The 27,732-nt window shown below is 38.2% G+C and overlaps 1 protein-coding gene and 1 long non-coding RNA gene across 3 annotated transcripts in view; one reads left to right on the forward strand and one right to left on the reverse strand.

Annotated features, from left to right (window-relative positions):
• Nucleotides 1-27,732, forward strand: part of LOC145553040 (uncharacterized) — a 462,758-nt gene that overhangs the window by 10,801 nt on the left and 424,225 nt on the right. The window lies entirely within an intron of this gene.
• Nucleotides 418-27,305, reverse strand: LOC103460889 (dolichyl-diphosphooligosaccharide--protein glycosyltransferase subunit MAGT1-like). Of its 2 annotated transcripts, none has more exons than XM_081611375.1 (10): nucleotides 27,138-27,305; nucleotides 26,657-26,826; nucleotides 19,992-20,109; nucleotides 16,919-17,059; nucleotides 16,622-16,762; nucleotides 15,959-16,048; nucleotides 13,334-13,397; nucleotides 8,299-8,373; nucleotides 968-1,058; nucleotides 418-887 (listed from the first exon to the last, which is right to left on the reverse strand). In XM_081611375.1, exons 1-10 carry the CDS (start codon nucleotides 27,216-27,218, stop codon nucleotides 872-874), a joined length of 987 nt encoding a protein of 328 aa, XP_081467501.1. In that variant the 5' UTR covers nucleotides 27,219-27,305; the 3' UTR covers nucleotides 418-871. The 2 variants fall into 2 exon arrangements, with proteins under 2 accessions (XP_081467501.1, XP_081467502.1); XM_081611376.1 differs by having other exon boundaries at nucleotides 26,657-26,813; nucleotides 27,138-27,287.

Consider the following 27,732-nt stretch of genomic DNA (forward strand, 5'->3'; position numbering starts at 1 on the left):
ACAGAAAATGAGATGGAATCCAGATTTTTGCACAGATTTTGGCTTTTAAAGACTATGGTCTTAAACTTTTGATCAGCTGACAAAATCATGTTTGAGTGTAAATGCAGTTTTCAGAAAATTCCCTGCTCAAAAGTTTTTGTCTTTGCACTGATTTTTTACTTTAACATTGTGAAGATCTACTTGACCTTCTTAAGATCCAATAGAGCAAAATGCAAATTCTTGTAATTTTTTGACTGGTCTGAAGATTTTGATCAGGAGTGTATGTATATACCAGCTGTCCTAACCAGACACCCTGGAGTGATTGTTAATCCATAAACAAACCAGCTTCAGTCTTCATTACAGTTCCACAAATCTAAGAAAATTCTATTTAGGAAATGTATGATGTATAAATGTACAAAAATAAATTCAACATCAAGATAAAAGGGGAAAATATTTATTGTTTCTAAAATGTCATGTTTAAAATGTCAAATTCAATCAATGTCAAAATTAACAAAACAGAAAATGTTGTGGGAACTGTGGGAACCGACATTTCATTACCGGTTACGTCTTCGAATCCAAACCAATACCAAAAACCAATAATGTCTAAACTTAAATTGTGTATAGGGAGGTTATTAGTGCAAGGCATGTTTCTTTAGTAATTTTATCTTGTTTAAATATTGTTAAAGTTGTGATATACACATTTGTTTCAAGATCAAAGGACCCAGCTTAGCTGCTAATTTTGCTTTTTGCTATAACTCAATGATAATGCAATTAGCCATAGCAATTTATACATGTGACATTTTTACAAAATCCAGCAATAAACTATTTGACACATTAGATATTCCTGTCTTCAGTTTCACATTCAGGTATATCCAGAGGACAACTGGGATCTTTAACCCATCAGGAAGCTGCAACAGAGACAAAAATGATTTTTACCATATTTAGAAATGCTTCACCCATTCAATTGCCTTGTTGCAGGGATGTCTACCTGTATGGGTATCCATGGTACTTTGCTCTGAAAATGGACAGCAGCCAGCTGAAGCACAGCATCACGAGACATATACCTGCCACGCACATAACTGAAATACAAATAATTTCATACTCTTGCACATTTGATGGACAGACTCTTCAATAACTAATAACTTAAAAAGTCCTGAACTAATCTATAGTTCCCTTAATGTACTGCTGTCAAGTGAGTCAACGCTTCTAAATATATGGCCATGTTTGCAGACGTTAGCCCCGTATTAAAGATTACCTTCACACATTCATGGAGTATTACGATAATAAACCAGTAGGCATGCCCATGAAGGTGAAAAAAAAATTTGAAGCATAAGCATAACCATCAAATACATATATTTATGACATACTTATTCTATATACATTCTAGAATTGGCTGCTCAGGGTAGCAGCACGTTGGAGTGCAAAGAAGGATTTTTCATAAAATAAAGAAAATTATAGACAACCCTGACCATACTCTTCATCAAACTGTCTGAGGAAAGCAGAATCTTCAGATGTGCTGTAATATAAGAGGTCTATCCTTTGAATTAATGAGTTACAAAATTTAATTTCCCTTGTGGATCAATAAAAGTATTTTTGATTTTGAATTTGCTCAGATACATTTACAATAAAGACAGATCTACTTAGAAATAGATTCAAAGTACCTCATAATGCTCATCTTCAATGTGTGTGTCATTTTCAGAAATGTATTTCCCTATTTGTGATAAGTAACAACTCTCTTTGAATTATGTTAAAAGATCACCTATACTATTACTAGAATAAATATATAATAATAAAAACAATTGTACTGTAGATTAATGGAAAAATACCATGTCAAAGTATTTCATATTCATCTTGGTTCTCCAAGATATGCTTTTGTCTCATTTTCAGGAACTTATTATTTTTACCAAATCTTAAGGTCACAACAAACTTTAATAACATGATGTTCAATGTTTATATATACAAAAACCAGAATATTTCATAATATTACTGTACAGTTTTGTAGATCCAGGCGCAGAGTACAATAATCATCTAGATTATGCTCATTTTGTTTGCTAATCTTACTTCCTGTTTTAACATGAGCAACTGGTAGCATATAGATATTCAATAAGAGGAGTCTTATGATTTAACCTTAGGGTCTATAACTGTTGTCATGAAGTGTAATTTGGTAAATAATGACACTTTTAATGCAAAGCTGCTTTAAAAGTTGTATTAAAAGTGCCCACTTTGCATGATTTTGTAAATAATGACAATTTAATGCCAAGTTAGACTTTTAATGGACTTTCAAATCAACTTTTAGAGCAACATTTACCGAATGGCACTTCATGACTTCAAGACTCCTTGTTCATAACAGACGGTTGCGACAAGCTGATAATCAATTACAACCACACATTCACAGAATGGTCAAATTATCTTATATTTGGTCTGTTTGGGATTATTGATTATACATTGTACAGAGGGCAAAATGATCATAAAAATATGATAATTATTGTACACCTGGCAACATTGAACCGGACTGCAAGATATCAAAGCGGTTGGTTCTCATTAGGAAGCTATTGCTGGGTTGCAGAAAAATGACCCGGATGATGCACAAAATTCAGATGAGGGTCAGGAAGTGGATTTGTCCGGTTCAAAGCAAAGCAAAATGGACCACAGCAAGTAGACTAATGTCCTAAATGGGCTGGGACAGATGAAGTTTCTTGAAAACATATGGGTATGGTCCACATTGTCTCGGTAAAAACAACTTGTCATATAATCTTGAGGATTTACCCAGCATCAAGATGATCGACATAACTAACTATCTGGTGCTACAGACCTCAAATTATATGACCAGCCAGATGAAAGCTTTCAAAAGCTTTGAAGCATACAATTATTTTTTTCAGGTTGGGTCAACCATTTAGGTTGACCAAAATGGTTAACCCAACCTAACTAAGTGCGCTCTCAGAAGGTGAGCAGTGAGTTGTGCTATTTTAAGTAATCAGTCTATGATAGCAATGCTATCGCTAATGAAAACGACAAGCTAACCTATTTTATTTCTATGTGCTTGGATCTACCTGTAAATACTTTATTTAGCTTCTGTAAACCAAAATTCATACTGGAGTTGTATGTTAATGTGTCATACTATATTTCTACAACGTAGGTCAACCATTCGCAGCAATCTACAGCAACCCCATTAAAAACATGATTTGTGGCCAGAGAGAGTGGAGAAATGTTCACAGCCCAGGTTAACAGTAGGTGCCAGTCTTGGGAATCTACATCACCTGTTGCGCTTGGACTACTTAAAAAATAGTAAAGTAAAATGTGAAATGACAATGTCAGCTCTAAGCTGGTATGAGTGCTAACATTAGTGTAAAAATAATTTATCTTACCTTACATATAATTGCTTGTCTTTCTAAGTGTCCAATAAAATATTTGAAAATGCAATTTAAGCGATGTGATCATTATGTGATCATATACATTGCCAGTCAGAATTGATATTGGCCCAAACCAGATAGAGATCCTGCTGGTGTTAGGATTTGGGTTGGTGTTGAGTATTCTTTCCTATAGAGGATCTTCGGGGGAGAGTTCTGATTCCAGTAATCGGCTGTTGGACTTTTAAGAAGCGGAGCAGTCACTCACCGCTCGATGGTCCCACTTGTTGGTCAGAATCTAAACTCCCATCAGCACCTACCTCCATTTGAGAGACAGTAAGCCTATCCCTTAATAATCCTGTCAAGATCTCTCAACCCCGGTCCCTTCTATCCTTTTCCTTCTCCTAACAGAACCTGAGCTGACCTGCCCTTCCCGATTTCCAAAGTACATTCTGATAAATATCATTGAAAGAACTTCTAATAAACTCATCAATGAACAAATCATCCAGTTTTGTGTATGAACTTGCATGTGGGTCAAGAAATTAAAATCCAGCATGTCAGCTGGTCAGTATGCTCTCTAGTCCAGTGGTGAAGATGGAAGGGGGGAGGTTTGCTCTTGTTATCCAATGTAAAAGTGCAAACACTGCTGCACTCTTCTCACCAGTAATGGAGGGACCAGGTCAAATTGTTTGTGATCTCTATCCAAAAGAAGTTAATGCTGCTAATCAGCTCTACTGCGACATAATTGATGAGTAGGGAGGTGTGACTTGGCTGATTCTTCCTGAACTTAATTTCTTTTGCTCTGTATAAATCCAGGATTAGATTGTTTGCATCACACCAGTCCACCAGAGGGGACCTGTCTGAGGAAATTCAGCACCCAGTAAGCACGTGGAGGTGGGGGGGAAAGGTTGAAACCAAGGGGAGATAGTTTGCTAGGAGATGATTGTGTAGAAACCTGAGCTGAAGTTCAGAAACAAAATTTGCACATTGGCATATTTCTCCTCAAGATATTCCAGGCTCAAGTTGAGTGCAGATAAAGCAGAGTCTTTTGTGCAACGGTTAACATAATTAGTACATAACATAATGGTTTCTTGTCACCTTTCAGGATTTGGGAACAAGGTTGTATGATTTATGGGCGACAATTTTCTTAATTTTGGGAGATCTGCGATCGGCCGATACTTACATGTGAAGCTGATTTTATCCCCTGATCTTATCTACCTCTGGAAAGGTCAAAAAAATCAACCACTTCCCTCTTTTGGTCTGCACTGAGAGAAGTTTGGTCAGAAAATTGGTGCGAACCTATTTTGGAGAAAGAAAATCCTAAAAATTCAGACAAACACAAATCCAAATATACGAATATATACTTCAATGAAACCATTCATATAAAGTTTAAAACCAGAACTTTAATTATTTAAACTTTATTAGTATACATTAACTAATTATATTCAATACATTCTAGAATTGATTAGATTATGTAGATAATTAATTTAAAAGAATATGTATACAATATGAGTTTTTGAATAAAATCAAACTGATGTAAATGCATAAAACCTAACTTTGCCATGAATCATTACTGTGAGTGTAAGGTTGCCTGGGATAAACGCAAGGGCACAACTACTGCTGAATTACCATAATGCACCATGTATGTGTGAAGCTAAACTTCACACATACATGTGTGAGAGAGCACCAACGTCAGCTAACTTGACCGTGTGTTTGCTCACTTGACTGCAGTCTTGATGTCAAGCTAAATCTAAAGATAAACATTAAAAAAAAGGACACACACTAGAAACGATCAAGCAAGGCAAACAAAGGCAAAACAACAGACAATGAATTGAAGGTAACACTTTATTTGAAGGGGGGTGAATAAGACTGGCATGACACTCACATGAACATGAATAAACCTTCATGAATATTTATGACTGTTGTCATAAAGTGTCATTCTGTAAATTATGACACTTTTAATACAAAGTTGACATTATTCAAAAGGTCTTTGTTATGACAACTTGACATTAACCAAGAAACCATTACTATTATAAATTTGTTATAAAAGTATTACTGATTGCACTTTAAAAAATTAGGTAACTGTTATTAAAGGTAAAGTTTAAACAGTAATGATTTATTGGTTAATGCCAAGTTGTCATAACAAAGACATTTTGAATAATGTCAACTTTGTATTAAAAGTGTCATATTTTACCGAATGAAGCTTTATGACAACAGTCATAAATATTTATGAAGGCTTATTCATGTTCATGACATGTGTTATGTCATGTTTATGAAAGTGTCATGACAGTCTTATTCACCCCCCTTCAAATAAAGTGTTACCGAATTGAAAAACAAAAAATAACTACAGGATATGGGATGAGGAACTTTTAGGAATTAACTGTGTACAGATTCAGATGCCACGTTTATGCTTTTTTGACAGTACTGTTAACTGAGTGACCGGCATTGGCAAATAATAAAGGAAACTACTTATTTGTGCTAGCACTGGAGAGGCTAGTAACTAGCATGTTCAAGCTGGCCACCCAATGGACTGCCTATTCCCTCTATTGTCTGTACACCTCAGACTTCTGCTATAACTGAAACGTGTCATATTCAGAAGTACGCTGATGACACTGCCATCATGCCATGATGCCATCATGAAGTGCATCAAAGACAACGAAGAGGAGTACAGGAGCCTGGTGAGGGACTTTGTTGTCTGGTGTCATAGAAACGGCCTACATCAAAACACTTCCAAGACAAAGGAACTGGTCATTGACTTCAGGAGGGTCAGAGGCAGTCCACGACCAGTTCGGATAGGAGGGAAGAAGGTTTAAGTCGTGCAGACCTATAAATATCTTGGCTTGTGGCTGGACCAACAAGTTGGACTGGACAAGCAACACCAAGCAGCTTTATAAAAAGGCTCAGACCAGGATGTACAACCTGAGGAGGCTGAGATCCTTTAACATCTGTGGAAGCTGCTGGGGTTGTTTTACCAGTCTGTTGTCGCCAGCGTCCTGTTATATACCCTGTGGTGTGCTGGGGTTTCAGCATCTCTAAGACAGACCTTTCCAAGCTGGAGAAGCAAATCAGGAGGGCTGGCTCAGTGGTTGGCACAAGGCTGGACTCTCTGGCAGCAGTGGCAGAGAGAACATTACAGAAACTCGAGGCTATTATGGACAACACCAGCCACCCTCTGCACACTGTCATCAGCAGCCAGGAAAGCAGATTCAGTGGGAGACTGCTTCTTCCAAAGTGCTGGACCAACAGACTAAGGAACTCCTTTGTCCCTCGTGCAATAAAACTCTTCAACTCCTCACTGGAGGCTGGAAGGAGGGCTAACAGGAGTACAATAGAAACAGAGGAACTATAGAATCAGGCTAAATGTTAATGTTAGAAAACAAAATTGTTTAAGGATTTGATGTATTGGTGCTGTGTGGGAGACTGAACTACAATTTCCCTGAGGGTAAATCCCAAAAGGATTAATAAAGTTTCTATCTATATCTATCTGTACAAATAAACAGGCATTACAAGCGGTTGGCCTGTTAATAGCTTGCATCCTATTTAAACCAACAGCTATTGAGCTGTTAAAATATTACATCTCAAATAGACAAAAAAAGACTATTCTCCACTTTTTGTATAATATTCATAGATAATTGTGGAAATTCATCCATTCAACAATTCTGAATCTTACATACAGTGTAGTATGTAGTAGTTAGCCTTTCCAATGCAAATGCCATCCTATTTGTTCAAATGGACAGCAGAATGTGTAGGCCAGTGGACCCCAAACTACGGCCTGCGGGTCGGATCCGGCCCGCCTCCACATTTGGTCCGGCCCCCTGAACAATACCAGAGAGCATTTAGATTTTTTTTCATATACCGTATTTTCCGGACTATAAGCTGCTACTTTTTTCCTAAACTTTGAGCAATGCGGCTTATAGTCCGGTGCAGCTTATATGTGGATTTTTCTTCAACAACTAGGGGGCTCTTTAGCAGGAAGTGAATCATTGGAAGTCAAAATTGGAAATAAAAGAAGAAAGCGCCCATTAAAACGGAATTAGATTTTAATAGGGAATTGAAATCTGAGAATGTTGTTGATCAGTTAAATAGCATTGAGGGGAAAAAGAAGAGTTTTCGTGTTTTATAAATAATTCTGGGATCATTATGAGAATTTGAGGCACAGATATTAGGATCCAGTAGATGGCAGTAGTGCAACAATAATGGATGCAAGCTGCTGTTGAAATCTAAAGAAGCAGCAGCAGAAGAAGAGGACGACAAAGAAAGTACCTATTTTCATTTAGCACATGCTAGTAGCACACCTGGAGCGGCAGAGATATCTGTGGCTTATAATCCGGTGCGGCTTATATGTGTATGTTTACAGTTTTTTTTTACTTTGGGGTGGCGACTTATTGCCCTGTGTGGCTTATAGTCCAGAAAATACGGTATTTATTTCATAAGTAGCGTTATTTCCTGGATTTTTTTTTTATTGTGCTTTCTGGAAAACAAATTTTTACATTTAGGTGCAATCGTCACACCTTTTCTGTTACAAACTGACTCCGGCCCCCACCAGAGAAGGGGAGAAGTTATGTGGCCCTCACAGGAAAAAGTTTGGGGACCACTGGTGTAGGCAGTTCAGTGGTAACCTGCCCAGGCATGCCAGTCACTAACCTCTCCAAAGGTAACGCAAGTGGGTAGCTACCTGCTCATTTGCCAGCACTGACCACAGAGTTAGAGGTTCCAGGCAATTGCAAAGGATATAGCTTCCAGTAATAAGGACGTAGCAAACTCTGGGTGCACAATAGTCTCAATTTTGGCCCCAATACAGCACCATATTTTTTCATTGAATTTGAGTACTGTCTATAAGACAGAACTGCTTTGAGTTGAAACCAACTCAGAGCATATTAAAAATATTGTTATACATGAAGACTATGAAACCTTTACAAACTGAACTATACTGTGTGTTGCAAAGATGATTAAATTAATGGCATGTACATACTCTTCCTCTTTCCAGTGTCAATGTCCGAAGTGGCAGCCTCACATAGCAGAATTATCCCGGCAGTAACTGCTCCATCTTACAGTGAGGTCAAGGCTAAAACAAGCTTGATTTAGGTTTGCACAGAACTCATCATCTTACAAAGCTGGAGAAAGGTTTGAAAGTATTTTCTAAATTTGCTGAATATGCAGGAATATACAGGATGTCATGTCCTATGTGCTTTTAGGCCTTTATTTTGTGATTCCAACTGCCCCCTTTGGAGGAAAACATCTATACTGCGGTTTTTAGATTACCAACCAGCTCATTATCACCCACATTGCACTTAAAATACAACTTGAATTTAAATAATTTAAAATGTACATTTTAACATGTTGAGTTTTTCTAAGATTCTATACACAGAAAAAAGAAACAGTTGAACCAACTTAACGGAATTGCTTCAATTGGTAACAAATAATTCAATTAAGTGTATCCAACTTATTAAGTTGGTTTAACTTAATAAATAATAGGGGGAAGACATGCAGCTAAAATCATCAGGCTAGAATTGAACCTGCGATGGCCACGTTAAGGACTAAGGTCTCCTCATGTGGATAGTGGTCTACCCCTGCGCCACCGCAGCACCCTGGTTGGTACAGGATCTGACCCTGATGAAGCTTGTGTCATGACATCAGACTTAGACACTAACACGGCATTGAACTTTTTAAAAGTATTCTCTAAAATGTGTATTTTTAGAGTACACACACACACTTATATATAAGAGATTGGCTGTCATCATTGAAAAATAATATATAATGATAAAAATAATTTATATTGCTATTTTCACCCTGTAGTTTGTACTACAAAGTATTTATTTTCCATTTAGCTTAACCAATTTAGCTTATTTTTTCTTCAAAAATCGCTGAATTTTCGCATTTCACTGACTCCTCAATCCATTTCACTGTCCCCTCTGCCCGTTTCACCACCATGGGGAGCAGAGCTTTCAGTCGCTCTGCTCCCCAACTATGGAACTCATTACCACCATACCTTAGAAACATAAAGTCATTATCAAATTTTAAAACCGAACTCAAAACACACCTTTTTAGATCTGCCTTTTCCACATGACACAATTGGTTTGCCTGATTTTACATAGTCTTTATATAGATACATTGTTTTGTTTTATTTATTTTTATCTACTTTTACTTGTTACATTTTATTTGTTTCTGTCACAGTTTTTTTTTACTATTGTACGGTGTCCTTGAGTGCCAGAAAGGCGCCTTTGAAATAAAATGTATTATTATTATTATTATTATTTTCCCATTCAAATACTCAGAAGTGAAGCCGGTGAGGCAGCAGTGAGCTGAGCCTCACCTGGGATTGCGCAACCTCTCGCTAACTGCACTGGCTGCTATTCTATGGGAGCATGTTGGTCCTGTCTGTAAGTCGCCAATAAAATGGTTAAAAAGCATTTAATATATGAACTGATTTTTCATAATGTATTTTATTTATATAATGTACAGTGTTTTTTGTCACCAACTGTGTGTGTAAAGTGTTTCGTGTGCTGAGGAGCGATAAGAAACGGCAGAGAACAGATTCGAGGTGAGGCAGGCAGTTCTCTTGCCTCACCGCTGGGGGCGCTCATGATCCCAGACATTGGTCTTGTGATTCCATATCTGCAGAGTGAGCTAGCCACACAGTAAATAAGTAAAGTACAGCAATATATTTATCGTTTTCTCCTCTGTCCGACGTCAACATGGATGACTGTATTTCTACACTTGAACAGTTTTCTAAAGTGGATTTTCAATTGAAGCAGGAGATGATAACTAAAGGAAGACCAACACCAAAGCTGAAAGGTTTTCTTCGAGACAGTTTGATGATTCTCAAACAAAGTGATATAGCAGAAAAGACATGTCGAGGATAGACTTGGCTTTGGATGAACGGATATGTTTGTGCACAATGAGAGGCAATGGATTTCATCTATAAGTAAAGGTAAGACGGCAATAACTTTTAAGTTTTTTAATGAAATTGTGTTGTGAGCTACAGTTTATATGTGTAAATAATTCAATAAAGAAATGACCCACAAACTACTGATAGATTAGCTAATAGCAGCGGCAGCTATTCTACCGCAGCAATTATTTATTAATAAAACATTAAACATAAAAACATACTACTGCAACGAACAGAATGTTCTATTCTTTGTGCAAAAATATTTGATTGTTTTTTGGTGTTGAACCCTAAAACATAGAACATATAGTGGCATTGTTGTCAATTGCTATGGCAACGAGTCTGTAGCATGGCCGACTGAAACGGCGAGAAAAAAAGCGGTTTTGAGTTGAACTTCTTTTTTCCCTTTTGTTGTGGAGAATACCATGAAATTAATACCTATATTTCCAAGTTTCATTGAATTAACGCGGCTGTGGATGACATGTACAAGAACAGTTCTTTTTGCCCTCCAGCGTTGTACGCATGAGCAAAATTTCAGTACATAAACAACAACATGCAGGGTGTCTTTATGTGTAAATCTGATTAAGTCAGTGGCTGCAGAGGGCGGATAAGGCTGCTCAGAGGACTGTGGGGAGTAGCCTTCCCTCCACCATGGACTGCTACCCATCATGACGCAGGAGTAAAGGGATCCGCATTGTGAAGGACTCCACCCATCCTGCATATAGTTTGTTCCAGCCCCTTCCCTCAAGCAGGAGGGTGAGGACCATGAAAGGCAAGAAAACCAGGCTGAGAAACCATTTCTTCCCTAATAGCTACAATGCATGGTTCTAGAAAATTAAAAGTTTTAATAGGTTGCTTTAAACTATATTAAAAACAACCCCCTTGAGACTTCCATGAGTCACTAAACTGACCTTGTTCAGAAACAAGAGCATGTTTCAACAAAGAGGGACAGTGGCCGTCAACAGGTATGCTCTGTGAAACTGGCTGTGAGGCTGCAAAGCTTGGCTAAATCACAGGGGGAAGCACAGATGAAGGCTGTTAGGAACCAGGCAAATCTTCCTTGATAGATCAGCTTAAACAGTTCGCTTCAGTTCAGGACTGAAGCGAACTCAGTCCAGAACTGTATTCGCTTCAGTTCCCGCTGAGTTCTAACGGGAACTCAAATTACCCGTTAGACCAGTGGCCCCCAAACTACGGCCCGCGGGCCGGATCCGGCCCGCCTCCACATTTGGTCCGGCCCCCTGAACAATACCAGAAAGCATTCAGATTTTTTTTCATATATTGTAATTTCCGGTTTATATGTAGATTTTTCTTCAACCACCAGGGGGCTCTTTAGCAGAAAGTGTGTCCTGTAAACTGTGGGTGTTTGTTTTGCATGGCGCATTGCTGCCATCTGTTGGACTTTTAGGGAACTGCTCGACTTTTATGTTATGTAATCAGTACAGTTGGTAGCGGTAGAGCAGATGAACACACGTCTGTTATGAACGCCGCATTCCGGTCGAGTTCTTCGAAGTAATGCCTGTAAGTAGCAGCTTATACTTCAAAATGAGCCTTTATGTTAACATATGATAAAATAAGTAACTTGTTTATTGAATTAGTTTTGGAAATACCTGCGGGCGATTTGATTATGTGCTACGTCATTGCCAACTAGCAGGCTGCCAAGATTTCTCAGGTCGTTACATAGCATTGCCGCTCATAGCATTCTGAGGTAGCTGTTGTATCAGTTGTACTTATAATGTATGCATCTGAATGTAAAACACTTCTGTAAGCTGCTCTGAGCTCATCCTGAGTTGTTTGTGTTTTGACAGTTTCACTCCATTCTACATGGAAATAAAGGAAGAACCAATTAATCCTGACTCGTGTGAAAGGAGTTTGGCTGATGGTTAGTTTTGGTACAAGATGCCATAGCGAGACCATTACAAAGTGAATCATTGGAAGTCAAAATTGGAAATAAAAGAAAGAAGCGCCCATTAAAACGGAATTAGGTTTTAATAGGGAATTGAAATTTGAGAATGTTGATCAGTTAAATAGCATTGAGGGGAAATGCTATTTAAAAATAATACTGGGATCATTATGAGAATTTGAGGTGTAGATATTAGGATCCAGTAGATGGCAGTAGTGCAACAATAATGGATGCAAGCTGCTGTTGAAATCTAAAGAAGAAGAAGGTGCCCATTTTCTTTTAGCACATGCTAGTAGCAACACGAAGGATCAGCACTTTTACTGTTACAGTTCGGAAACTAATCAGTTCAGTTAAATCTAAACTTGGCAACTTTTCTTTTTCAACGTAATAAATGTGATATTCAGTTGACCTGTTATGACTCAGATGTTGGGTGTCTGCCCCCCTCTGCTGCTGCTGCATCGCTGTGGAAAACCTGGAGCGGAAGAGTTATCTGCGGCTTATATGTGTATGTTTACTGGTTAAAAAAAAAAACTTTGGTGTGCGATGCAGCTCATAAGGAAAATACGGACTATAATATTTCCTGGATTTTTTCTGTGAAGAACCCAGAGAGGTTTATTTGGTTATTATTTATTTCATTAATAGTGTTATTATTTATTTCCTGACTTTTGTTCTGCGAAGGACCCAGAGAGGTTTATTTGATTTTGCTTTCTGGAAAAGAATACATTTTTACATTTAGGCACTTCTGCAATCGTCTCACTTTTTCTGTTACAAACTGACTCGGCCCCCAGCAGAGAAGGAAAAAGTTATGTGGCCCTCACAGGAAAAAGTTTGGGGGCCCCTGCGTTAGACGGAGAGCTGGCAGCACATCGCACGCTCTCAGAAGAAGTAGAGAAAGGGTGCGTGGGGGTGTTTGGAGCGGGGTTCGTGCACGGCAACACACTTACAGACTCCCCGTCTACCAAACAGTCTTTAATAAATTCCTGACCAGAGCATAGATTACCATATTTTGCAATTTTGTGGGATATAACAAAGCTGGAAGAGTAGAAGTTTGTAAAAAAAAAAAAAAATCCTTGTTTGTCTAATAACTAATTGCTATTCTAAATATATTTCACTGTTGAATGAAGATCAAACAGTTTTAGAAAGGAAAACGGCAAATAAAATATTATCAACCTTGCAATCAGTGCAAGCCAAAAATGTTAAGATGGGAAAAAAGGATACTGAAGAGTAGAACAATGTGCGTCTCTGCCACAAACTGCGCTTGGGTGCTCCCATGGATGTAACTCTGAAAACATAGTTAAAAGTTTTAGTTCATGTATAAATTCATCTTATCCGAAAACATCTTTAGGTTTTTTTTGTTTTGTTTTTTTGCTTGAGACATAGCTGCGAGAACAAAACATCTTACTTTTCACACTATGCTTTATATACAACATAGATTTACAAAAAATTGCTCATTCAATTCAATTTAATGCGTCGCAAAATTTTGGATGACAACCTCCAAAATTTGGATGCAACGCTACTCGTTACATCCAAAACTAGCCCAGCCTCCAGGTGTTGTTACGGCCCTGCGTTTGTTGTCAGAGTGCAGCACACAGAGCTCCTACTGCGGCTCCACAACTCAGATGGCCCTCTGCACACCTTAATATTAATATTACCTTAATATTAATGACTATATTGGCATTACGGACACGTTCATTCGTCTTCATATTAGTCTCAATGTTTGCAGTTTTCTGGAGCGCAATGCGAAGCTCGACGTCATTCACAGCAAATATATTACCTTGACATTAACAAAGACACAGCGGGACGGATCATCCAGGAAATGATGCGCCTGGAAGGCCTGACTAAAACTAACCGGATGTCAGAAAAATTCTGAGATTTATTATGTGTCCCTGCTTATTTCCAAGCTCAAATAAATAACTTCACATTCAAAAACAAGCTCAAAAAAGCGCAACCTACGACTCATAACATTTGCAAGCGACTTTAGAAAAAAAACAAGCTGCTTATAATAATCGGACTTGGCGAAACTCCAAATAGTTCCCGTTTTTCCAGCAACAAAATGCACATCTCTTTCCTCCTTCCATTGTTTACATTTCTGTAGCATACCGTTGCAACAGTTGCATAGAAACTGTTGCAACAGTTCTCTCAAGACTGCTGCTTCATGCTAGGTTTTTTTTCTTTTTGTTGGATCCAAGAATTTCACAGGTTTTGTCAAGAACAAGTTGAAGAATTTTTTAATTAGATTTTTGGGGCTACATCTGCCCACATTGGGGAAAATTGGATTTTTACCATGTTTTCCACGTAAAGAATGGAACAACCCGTATGATATGAACTTCTCTCTCCCCATCTCTCTCTTTTTGAATGCATTACATTCAAAAAGTTCACTGAGCCACAGTTTTTGGGAAAGTTAAACATGGTTGGATGACTTTTGCAACCTATCAACGTTTTTCTGATTTGTTGAATTTCTTACTGTGCTGTACTTGATGAGCTCTTCCAATTAAAGTAATGAAAATCTTACTGGAAGTTGAAGAAATTTGATTATTGAGATTGTCACCTTTAACAGTTCTGCACTGTGTTAAAGGATGTGCTCAACAAAATTATCAGAGGTTTTATTGGTTGCTTTGACCAAGAAAGTAAACAAAATTCTTGAAGTCTATTCTTTACAGGTTTCTAAAACAATTCACCCCAATTCCAAGAGGATCAGCTATTAACGGATGTGGCAGGGAGGTTTGGTTAGCTGCTGGCTACTTTAATTCCTTTCTCAAGTAAACGTGTTTCTTTACCGGGTGAGACCACCTCCATCTTCTTTCATATCGCTTTTTATTTAACCGCCGAACCGAACACATGCGCTTCTTTTCTACAAACCGTTTTACAGTCATTGGCCAAGAACACGGGAGCTAGAATTCTGATTGGCAGACATCTTTGTCTATTATCTACAGTTTAGTTGAGGCGGGCCGTTTGGTCCAATGCTCGCTTTGCTTGAAAAGCCATAAGTCTGGCCCCCAGATGGCGCTCTTTAAGCCCGGAGACTGCAGTTTGGTTGAGGTGGACCGTTTGGTCAAAAGCAGGAAATCCGGCCCCCAGCCAGAGCTCTTTAAGCCCTGACTGGTAAAAATAGTACATGATCGATTTTTTAAAAAAAATGTTGTCGGTCAAGATGACGGATAACAAAAAAGTCTAGCGAGACCTCTGATCCAAGGAGTGATTTATCATAAAGTTGTTGAATGTTAGAGTCATTCTTTAGAAGTAACTAGCTAAAACACAATGCCCTTCCAAATCGCACCCCTTAGGTACTGAGGGATACGATTTTCTTTGTCTGAGTAGCACTAGTGTTTTTCTATTAAACTACCATGTTAGATTTTTCCAGCATTTTCTGGTTCTTTTGCTCAATATGTTTTAGAAGAGAATTATAAGCAGAATAACAAATAATGAAAAATCTGCAGATTCCCTGCTCCGCTGGAGCAGCCAAACAACATCCCTTGCGTTGACTTTGCAGCTCACTCCGTGGGCTTTGAACCCAAATAAAGCAATCTGTGAATTGTCATTCTATTATTGTAACTTCACCTGCAGCGGAACTTGCTTTCATCAACAATGTTGATAGAATTATTTTTTTCCTCGTATTTATGCCATCTAGTGTGACGGATGCTAATGCCAAAGGCCAAAGATAGGGGTGGAGAATACGCATTCAAGCCAATGGTGAAATGCATAACAAAGATCTCATTGCAACTAAAATTCAACAAGAATGCAATTAACCAGTACAAGAATATACTATGCCACTCTTAATCTTATTTTTAGAGCAGTTACTAAACAATATGTTTCGTTATTTTTTAGGGGTTTTTTTATTCTCACCACTTGTCCAGTGTTGGGGTTCTTGTGTGCATACGGTGGTCCTCTGATATGGTTCCACATTTGGCCAGAAGTCATTATCAAGGCAAAGCACTGAAGTAATAAAAAAAAAATAAAATAATAAAAAAAATAAAAATAGTCCCAGATGAGATGTGACTCATCTCATCTCATTTGGGACTATTTTTATTTTTAAATTACTCACATCTCATCACATTTCAAGGACAAACTGCACCAAATTCCTTTTGATTTTATGTAACAAACCTATGTTGCATACTAATTTTACCTCATGAACTGGGTTTGCATAGGAAATTTCAGCGAAACATTGCAAGTACTTTACACTGTAAGAGCATGAAACAAAAATAAATATCCTCACATTGCAGTGACATAAAACGTAATGTAATGAAAAGCTGGAATACAGAATTACATTTATGTCTCAATATTAATTTAGGGCAATTCTAAACATAGGTTTTTATGGAGTGAAAATGGTCTCAAAATATCTGTGCGTGTGTAAAAATATCTGCGTGTGTAATACTGGATTTGCTGTGGAGCAGTTTGGTCACGCCACTTTAGATTCCAGTGAAATCCGAAAGTTTCACGTTGGGTACAATTTTGGATTGTAGCGCTTCCGATGCAAAGGCCTAACATGTATAGGTGTGTGATTGTTACCAGTGCAGAAAAGGCCCAAACATTCTTGTTAAAAAGAAATTCCAAATTATTCCTTCGTAGATATGCCAATCCACCAATCACAGCCAGGAGAAAGCCCAACAAGAGAGGTCCTGCGTAGTTGGGTGGACGAATGACACGGATCTAAGACAGAAAAACATGACAAATTATTTTTTCAATTACAAGTCATATTACCCTTGTATTCAATATTTGGCTGTACTTTAGATTTTTTTCAATAACAAAAGCACTGCAATCAGTAACTTCACTTCAGATTTGCAATTACTAGACCCAAATGCTTACTTGAACATCTGTCCTGTCTGCCACCCATCTAGCCAACTGGTCAGCAGAAAACCCTCTGACCTGCAGCTCATAGGTGTCTGATTGGCGAGGTTTCCCTTTGGGTGGGAAGTGGAGGAAGGTTGGAGCAGAGTTCATATTAAGCTGCAGAAAAACAGAAAAAATTTGGCATGTGTATGTGAGGGTTTATACAAGTTTAACTTAAATTTACTGCTGTTTAAAATCAGCATCCAAGGTTCTCCCAGAAAACTTATTAAGCCCAATGGTAGGAGGTCTAGGGGAGTCCCAATAGACCAATCATATTTTTGTGTAAATACGTTTAAAAGTTGTCAGGAATTGTAATAATATGACTGTGTAATTACATATTATTGGAAGACAATGCTGACAATGCTTAAGCACACAACTACAAAGTCTTTAAAACAGCAAACACAAAAATCTAACAATTTTTTCTTTGCTCTTCAGTTAATCCTACTTAAGTAATCAGCAACTGGATTTGTCTTAAAACAAGCTATGTAATGCTGGTCACACTCAGAGTGAACTCAGCAGCCCTCAAATGCTTGAATTTTAACACAGACCATAGATCTAGAATATAAATACTTGTTTACTGAGAAAGACAATGCTATTAAATATGATTTAATGGTTTTCCACAAAGATAAATTAAAAGATTTTAAATAGCTTAACTTTTAAATTTAAGATTTAAAGAAATATACAAGTTTTCTTTGTAAAAGTGCAAAGAATACTCTTCATAGTTTGATTGCTTTGTTACAATAGCTACAATCTGATGAGTTTAATCGTCGTGTTTGTATACAAATCCATCTGAGCAAATAGCCAATTATCACTGATTGCTTTAAAGCTTCGCCAAAACAGAATACACTTAAATCTCTCACATTGCACCAAATCTGTATTGAACTGCTGTTAATGGTAGTGATGTTCTTAGCAGAAAAAGGGCCCCCTAAATTATATTCACATAAAATCTTGGTCCAGCCCTAGTCACATTTACAAGTAAAAAAGGTTAAAAGAAAAATTACGTTAGATCAGTGGTTCTTAACCTGGGTTCGATCGAACCCCAGGGGTTCGGTGAGTCGGTCTCAGGGGTTCGACGGAGCCTCTGTCGCGGAGGTAAAGACACACTTGTGTAAAGGTAGGTTGGAATAAGAAAGGTTCGGTGAATGCGCATATGCAACTGGGGGGTTCCGTACCTCAAAAAAGGTTAAGAACCACTGCGTTAGATTGACAAGTATTTGTATGTAATATACTAGGGGTACAAAATTCAAGTATTTATTGTATTAAGTCTTCTTTGTTCAGTAGCGTCTGCCGCTTGGTAAAATATGGGAAAAATATTACAAATACATCAACTCCAGTTTATGAATTATTATCTCACTGTCATGATCGTGTTTCTGTGCGTTTATTTTTTTAGTTTTTTGTAGAGATGTGCCGATCAGGTTTTTTCCTGCCAATACCGATCACCCATGAGGGCCGATCACCGATACGGATCACAATCATTATTATTTTTTTTTAATCATAAACACTACCGATTACATTATGTGGAAAAAGGAACCATGAATTCACCTTAATTATCAAAAAAGTTATCAAAAACTTGTTTTTAATAACTTTTTCCAAGAAGAAAACTAAACAAAACAGGCATTGTGCAAATTGTACTACAATCAATAATACTATCTTTAACAGACTGATAACATATGAAGGCTCTGAAGAGGCTAATTAATGCAAAGGGCCAAAATAAAACCTCTCAACATTGCCAAAAAATTCAAGTATAAAACTTAACATTCAAAGGCAAATACAGGTTCCATTACAATAAACAATCCTGAGTTACTGAATGAAAACTTCCTGTTAGCATGGCGGCTAGTTGATTACTGCTAGCTCTGAGTGGCTGTTTCTGACTGAGCAGAGTAATTATGCAGAACAGGGAGGAGATGAATTATTTTTTTAGAGATTATCTGTCTCATGTTAGGACAGCGAAAGTTTTAATACGTATGTAAAATGTAATTTTTTAGGTTAGATGCTGCAGCTTTAAACAGAGGTTTGGTGTGAGAGTCACTACCAGGTGGAGCAGAAGCGGCGCTCCGTCTGTGAAATATTACTACCTGTAGCGCGTAGCAGCGGTTAAACAGCGAGAACAGAACCAGCGTCTTACATCGCAGCTCGAAGATTTAAATAATTTTGCGGGTTATTTGTTTAGCTTTCTGACCGTCATGCTAATCCAGGTGAGTGTTTGTAGCTGTGCGCTGCTTCACCTGCTATCTGATCCTTTAATATGTCTTTTTTACTGCAGTGACGACGTAGCAAAACTCCGTCAGGTATAGCATTGTTTTTATGCCATATTAGATTCGATGTGTTGATGCATTTTTACGAGCCGTACCCGCCTGCGGGATTCAGCTTCCTGCGCCGGCGGAGACTGCCGGACCCGCCTGCGGGATTCAGCTTCCTGCGCCGGCGATGACCACCGGAACCCCACGAGGGGTTCGCCTCCTGGTTCTCCGCCCACTCTGTTGGGTAGTTTTTTTGTTCTGACTCTGGCCCTCCTTCCGTCGCCCCTCCGCCCACCCTGGTGGTTTGTTTTTGGTTTATTGGGACTGTTTTCTTTTGGGCGTCTGGTAGCCGTCGTTGAGGAGGGGGTACTGTCATGATCGTGTTTCTGTGTGTTTATTTTTTGAGTTTTTTGTGTTCAGTTTCCTTCCTGTGAGTCTCTGTCTCTGCGGCTTCCCCGTTGATTGTTTCCCAGGTGTGTCTCGTTCCCTTGATTACCCCTGTGTGAATTTAGTCCCACCTGTTGTCTGTGTTCTTTGTCGGGTCCTTGTCTATTGTCAAACGTACGTCTTACGTCCTGGTCTATGTTAGTTAGCCTTCACAGTAGAACTGGGAAGTCCTATGTCAGCGTCAGCTCTAGTTGTCAGTCTTCTGTGTATCAGTGCTACCGGTATTAGCTGCGTGCTATATTCTTGGCTGTGCCGCCTGTTCTGGACTGTGAGCCTCATCATTAAATTCATTATTTTCATCACATCCTGGGTGTACCTGCGTTCTCTCCTCACCACTATCACCTCCACAATATGACACTCACCATCTGAAAGACATCAGATCCTTCATCAAAATCCACTGATGCAAAGAAGATTCTGTTAGTAAAGGCAGAGGAATAGTGCCAGGAGTTAGCTAGCACATGAAACTCCTCATCAGCTTGTCTGAAAAAAAAATGGAAAGTTGCATTCAAATTAAAGTAGTATGTGTCACAATTCAATATTGCAGGAGAAAAAACAGAGAAGACAATTTTTTGGTTGGACAAGTCAAAAGAATCAATATGATTTAATGAAAAAACTCAATCTGAAGAAAAAAATATTCACAAAAACTCCACAAAAAAAACTAGGATTTACTTAACCTTAAGCAATCTCTTATAACCAGTTTTTTCAGACAGAGTGGCATTAATATATCCTCAAAGGCCACTGTGTGGGATTTTTTTATATGCCTCTACTCCAACAAACATGAATAAAAAGCCCAAATTAATTCCCCAACACGTCAAGTTCTGCAAATAGTGATCCACCCCACTGACTGAACCAGGAAACCATGTCCCAGGTAGCAAGCATATGTTCAGACAATGTTTAGTGTATGTCCCCAGAAAGCCAAATGTTCACCCACTTTGAAAAAAATGTTTTTCCAGCAAATGTATTTAATCAGTTTTTATATCTATTAAACCTTTGTGGCCATTTATTATTTTTCACCAAATCTCCGTTTGTTTTATTAAAACAAAGTGTGCATTTCTAATGTTCTCTGAACATCTTTCAGATACTTTTTATGCTGGGTTGCAGACATGTGACTCGGATGACGCGGGAAATTCAGATGGGGGTCAGGAAGTGGATTTCTCCGGTTCAAAACAGAGAAAAATGGATCACAGCGAGTTCACTAATGCCCTAAAAGAGGTGACCCAGAAGAGGCATTTTGAAAAAAAGTATGCGTATACTTAGGATATGATCCATATTGTCTCTGTAAAATAAGACTCGTCATATAATCTTGAGGATTTACTCAGCGTCGAGGCGATCGACATAACTATCTGGTGCTGCAGATATTATATTATACGATGAGCCAGATGAAAGCTTTCAAAAGCCTGCAAGCATACAATTATTTTATTTCAGGTTGGGTTAGGATCAAAAGAAGCATTAAATGGTTGTCGACTTGTTTCTGCCTGGGTGAGTAGTGAATTGTGCCATTTCAAGTAGTCTATGATGACAATGCCATCGCTGACTCAAATAACAAGCTAGCCCATGTTATTTCAATGTGGTTGGATCTACTTGTACATTTATTTAGCTTTAAAAAAAAACTTCCATATGGCACTTAAGCAATCCAAAGGGATCCTTTGCCTAGTCTTATTCTGTCCATAAAAAAATTGTGCACTGTGTCCAAAGATCAGTATTCAAATAATGGTTTTAGGTCTAAATTTTTTATTTATTTATTTACTTTTCTCCATAATTGTGCACTGATTGCATTGTAACCAAAGGTAAATGTCTCTTTAAGGTATAGTGAATAGTAATTTAAAAACATCTACATGATGAGCATTATAGCTTTCACCACCTCTAAATCTAGACTAAAAAACCCACCTGTTTAGAGATGATTTTGAACCATGGCACTAAATAACATTTTGATCTGTAATGACAGCACTTGGCAAAATGTAATGTTTTAGTTTATGACTGTGTGTTCTATGTGAATGTATTTTTATGATGTAAAGAAATTTGAACTGCTTTGTTGCCAAAATTAGCTATACAAATAAATTGATTGAGTCATCTTTTACAGCTCTGGAAGAATACAATGATTCATAGAACTATTTACATATATGATTGCTGTCTTCTTGTGAAGTTAAAATTTCCCCATTTTCTGATTTCACCTTGTTAATTGTACGGTTACTTTCCATTTTTCTTAATTGCCTTGCCAATACTTAATTTCGCTCTTCCCCAAATTCCAAATATTTCTGTTGTGTAAAAATGTGTGTCCTGGTAATGTGATTTGACAGTAATTGATTATATTTGTATCTTAGCAATAAAAATATATCGCTAAGGTATAATAAGAGAGATATATAAGAGATAATATTTTATGAGTTTCTGTGCAGGGGTATGTAGCATATTCTTATCCACACATCTAATTTGTTGCTCCGAGTCCACCAACTCTGCTTGATTCCTTTTCTTCCTTGCTGATTGAAAAGATATAATAGTTCCCCTCAAATAAGCTTTCAAAGTTTCCCACAGTATTGATGGAGATGTTTCAGGACGATCGCTCATTTTATAAAAAAGAAATCTGTTCTTTGATAAATTTACATAATTCTGGCTTTTCAACAGTTATCGATCTACTTTCCATGTTGTTTCATCTTGATTCTAATGACCTAATTGTAAAGATAAAGAAAGAATGGCATGGTCTGAAGTGGCTATATCGTGATATTTTACTTCACTGGTACAACGCAATAATTTCGCATCCACCATTAAATAATCAATTCATGTGGACACATTGTAAACATTTCAGTGAAATGAATAGGCTCACCGCTGTCGGTTAAAAATCCTCCAGCTACCGAACAAATTATAATTTTTTCAGATATTCCCTCAGGAATATGAAGAGCCATTTCAGCCAAAATTAAATAAAGAAACAAATAAAAATGAGTAGAAGAAATCAAAAAATGAAGAAAATGAGTGAAATAAATAAAAAATGTGTTAAATAAATGATTTTGCTTTTTCATTAATCCAATTTTTCATTTATTTATTTTTCATATCAAATCTCAATTTGCCTTTTTTCATTTATCTATTTTTCATTTAACCATTTTTTAATTTAGCTTTTTTATTAACCTGATTTTTTATTTCCCAGTTTCAGTAAACAATTTCTCATATATTCCTTTTTTATTTACCCATTTTTCTTTATATGAGAAATTGATTAATGAAACTGGGGAATAGAAAATCGGGTTAATGGAAAAAGGAAATTGAAAAATGGTTGAATTAAAAAACAGATTAATGAAAAATGGGTAAATAGATAAAGGGATAAATGAAAAATGGACAAATGCAAAATAGATAGATGAAAGAAATTGAGAAATTAATAATCTGAAAAAGAAATAAATGAAAAAACACAGTCGAACGCCTTCTCCAAGTCCACAAAGCACATGTAGACTGGTTGGGCGAACTCCCATGCACCCTCCAGGACCCTGCTGAGGGTGTAGAGCTGGTCCAGTGTTCCACGACCAGGACGAAAACCACACTGCTCTTCCTGAATCCGAGGTTTGACTATCCGATGGACCCTCCTCTCCAGGACCCCTAAATAGACCTTACCAGGGAGGCTTAAGAGTGTGATCCCCCTGTAATTGGAGCACACCCTCCGGTCCCCCTTTTTAAACAGGGGAACCACCACCTCAGTCTGCCAATCCAGGGGAACTGCCCCCGATGTCCATGCGATATTGCAGAGTCATGTAAGGCAACACAACCCTGCAACATCCAGAGCCTTAAGGAACTCCGGGCGGATCTCATCCACCCCCGGGGCCCTGCCACCGAGGAGCTTTTTGACCACCTCGGCGAACTCGTCCCCAGAGATTGGAGAGCCCAACCCAGAGTCCCCAGGCTCAGCTTCCTCAATAGAAGGCATGTTGGTGGGATTGAGAAGGTCTTCGAAGTATTCCGCCCACCGACCCACAACGTCCCGAGTTGAGGTCAGCAGAACACCATCCCCACTATAAACAGTGTTGGTGCTGCACTGCTTCCCCCACCTGAGACGCCGGATGGTGGACCAGAATCGCCTCGAAGCCGTACGGAAGTCTGTCTCCATGGCCTCTCCAAACTCCTCCCACACCCGAGTTTTTGCCTTAGCGACAACCCGAGCCGCATGCCGTTTCGCCCGCCGGTACCCATCAGCTGCTTCTGGAGTCCCACAGGCCAAAAAGGCCCGGTAGGACTCCTTCTTCAGCTTGACAGCATCCCTCACCGAAGGTGTCCACCAACGGGTTCGAGGGTTGCCGCCGCGACAGGCACCAACAACCTTGCGGCCGCAGCTCCGATAGGCCGCCTCGGCAAAAGAGGTACGGAACATGGTCCACTCAGACTCAATGTCCCCCACCTCCCCCAGAACGTGTTTGAAGTTCTGCCGGAGATGAGAGTTGAAGCTCCGTCTCACAGGGGACTCCGCCAAACGTTCCCAGCAGACCCTCACTACACGTTTGGGCCTGCCAGGTCTGACCGGCTTCCTCCCCCACCACATCACCAAGTAGTGGTCAGTGGACAACTCCGCACCTCTCTTCACCCGAGTGTCCAAGACATACGGCCGCAAATTCCACGAGGAACACGAGGATGAGGATAAATTTTTAATTTATCTATGAAAAATAGATAAATGAAAATGAGAAATTGATATGAAAAATTGGGTTAATAAAAAAGCTAAATTAAAAAATGGTTAAATGAAAAATAGATTAATGAAAAATGTGTAAATGAAAAAAGGCTAATTGAGAAATAGATATGAAAAATAAATAAAAGAAAAATTGGGTTAATGAAAAAGCTAAATAATTTATTTAACAAATTTTTTATTTATTTCACTCATTTTCTTCTTTTTTTATTTATTTCATCCATTTATTTATTTATTTAATTTTGGCTGAAATGGCTCTCCATACAGGAAAAGGTTGGCATTAGAAGACAGTGCTCTACATGAGGATGAGCTGTCCAAGTATATATCTAATACAAGGTTCAGGTCCCTTGCTGTGATTAGGCTGGTTTGTGAAATGTCTGGGTTTGGGCCAAGATATGTTGTAAAAAAGAGTAGAGTCTATTTTGGGGCAACAATCAAGCTAATGAGTACAGAATACAATTCCCCAACTAATGTCGGATATATGGCTTCTGTATTGGATATATACATCTATATTTATGGGTAAAGGTAGTGGCGCAACTACACATTATTCAGGTGGATGCGAAAACAGAGATTGGCGTCCCCCCATCCCCTGAGGCGACGATACGTGAAAGGTAAAACTCGCTACATTTACGTCGTTATGTGCGCGAGGTGAAGGAGCATAAGGCACGCTGAAGTGTATGGGAAAACATCATCAGCACGCCGCCCCCTCCAGACGGGGTTTTGGCGCCCACTCTGGTGCTGCGCCCCTATGCGTTGCATACCCTGCATACCCACTTTTTGCACCACTGGGTAAAGGGTGTACCTTTTTGAATAATATATCCATACCTCTAGCTCTAACTGCGCAAGTAGAATGATAAGCTTGCCCGGTCCACCTGCATCTCAGTTTTATGCACTCATTCTAATTCCACCCCTTCAAACAAAATGCTTGCAGGTAAACCTGCAAAGTAAGGCGCAACCCCTCTAAGGAACTTATAAAGAACAAACAAATCTAAAAGTAACACTTGCATAGCAAACACATTAACCTAGTCAACTACTAACTTTCCTTATCATAACCTCAAATAGAGGTTCAAAATAGCTCTGCAAAGCACCGAACACACACAAGTAGTTGAAATTATCTGAAAAAGCATAAAAACAGGCTCTATAGACTGCATATTTCTAAATATCAGTCTACCCCAAAATGTCACTAAAACTTAATGCAGCTGACTATTTAACCAGAACAAAAGTTCTAAACATAAGTTTAGTTGGTTAAAAATCACAGGACTGTTCAGGCTTTTTAAACCACCAGATTCCAGTCACTTCACATCTACATCAGGTGTCTGCATTGTCTCTACTCAAGCCAAAGTGGAGCTCTGGGCTTCTCTCACTCTTTGAACATAATTTCTGTTCCTCTGAAAGTCATTCTCTGTTTTGCCATAAAAAGCCCATACCGAACTCATGGTTTGTTCTGAAGTAGCACCATTACTTAACCTGACCATTGCCTTGCTGTGAAATTCCACTCAAATAAAATCTCGCTTAAATTACAGCAGTCTGGACATTCTCCCCTTCGTTTGGACTTTCTCCAGTAGATTTTCTATAGGGCCAATCAGTGAACACAAGGAGAAGTTGTGAACATTTGAAACATTTCTGGTGTTTCAAATGTCTGTTTAAAAAGGCTTTTTGACTCCCCCTTCAATTGTTTTATTGTTGATGTCTTATTGCAAAACCCACTACATTAAAATTGATGTTCTTACTTTATTCTAATGAAGTTTTTACTGTTAAGGTCTCTTTTGTACTTGCATGTATTGTAGAACAAAGTATGTTTTTCTTTTTATCATTACTTCTACCAATATTAATATGAGTTATTTCAGTGAACATTGTTTGCAATTGTTCACTGAGTGTTTAATTCTGATGTTTGGTAAACAATGCCTGCAAATGTTCACTGAATGTGGTGACGTTGTCTAGCTGTTCAATTCTATCTATTGTATCATGAGCTAGATGTGCAAAAAATAGAAATAAGTAAATTTAGTCCAATTTTGACTGCCTACTAGAAATATTTTAACCCCACCTTACTCAGTCCAATCACCCCCATTTCAGACTGAATGTTGGTTAAAGGCTAAATTATGATTTAACCCGTACAAGATAGAAAAAAACTGCCGTTGTATTTAAGGATTAGCTTTACTTTGAAAAAAACTTTATGTTGACTATTTAACACTTTTCTCCTTCAAAATAGCATGTAATTTCTCTTAATTCCTGGTGATATGAACGGTAAGCAGTGTACGTTTATTTAATTCCCGACTGGGGACAAAGAAATTAAAAACAATTTAACTATGACAGTTATATCAATGTAGATAACTATAGCAGTAGAAGGTGGTAATAATTCATCATAAATAATAACCTTACTTGCAAACGCCACATTGCCTCTGCGGTTGTAGTGCTGTGAACATGATGAACACGGAGTAGTTTCTTGGAGGAGCCTTGACAAAGCGACGGAATTTCTCTCCATTCATTCTGATGACTGAACGCTTCGAGGTCCAGTCCATCATCTGAGTCACCTTATCTGATAGCAAAGTCTGCACGTCACACACACACAAACATAAGCTAACTATTTTGTAATAAAAGCATTAACCCTCCTTTCGTCGGCTCAGTCAGTGTAAAGAATTATCTTGGAACCGCCGTTTAAGTTCTCACAGAGTCCAACCCAGAAGTTAACAACCACGACTGCGGTTTGTTTAAATGAGAAATAACTAAACTCACATGTTGAAACGCGTTAGCTAGCTGTCAAAACAAGAAAAAGACAAACGGCGGTTGTCTTTTAAAAGTTGCCAAGCATGACTCTAAATTTTGGAACTTTCTTCTCTGTATGTTATTAACGACTTCTTACCTCTTTCTTCCTTTGAGCGTCACTGGGCTCATGGCAGAAAAAGAGAATAAAAATTAGCGTACTGTAAAGTTTCCCAAACATTCTACTACACTTTGTACACTCCTGTCAGCTAGGCGCCTGCCCACACTCCAACGCTTCAGTCCTGTCAGCCTCCCATTGGTTGTTTCTTAGCCAACCAGAGACTACAAGTGGGGACGAGAAGTATGAGGATATTATAACAGTACGTCAACGATGCCGCCATATTGTGAGTACTTGTCTAGCTACTTTGGCAGGCAGTTTTAATATAAAATCGGTTTCACCGCAATTACATTCCAGATATCGGAAAATGGTTTATGACTAGACGTATTAGTAAATTAAAATATTTCATTATATTTTGACCAGACAAAATACCTATTTGAGATATCTCGGATTACATTCTGACTACTGGAAATGTCATCAGATTTACCACTGAGTTGTGTGGAGTCGTCAATTCAAGATATTTACAGTAAAGTACTGACTGTATAATTAAATTATTACTAGTCATAAAGTAATTTCAAGATATCTAGTTTTTAGTTTTGACTAGTCCATTAAAATTAGATACAAAAATGCTTTAAAA

This window comes from Poecilia reticulata, chromosome 10 (genome assembly GCF_904066995.2).
Source record: "Poecilia reticulata chromosome 10, P_reticulata-male-v2, whole genome shotgun sequence".
Classification (NCBI taxonomy): Eukaryota; Metazoa; Chordata; class Actinopteri; order Cyprinodontiformes; family Poeciliidae; genus Poecilia; species Poecilia reticulata.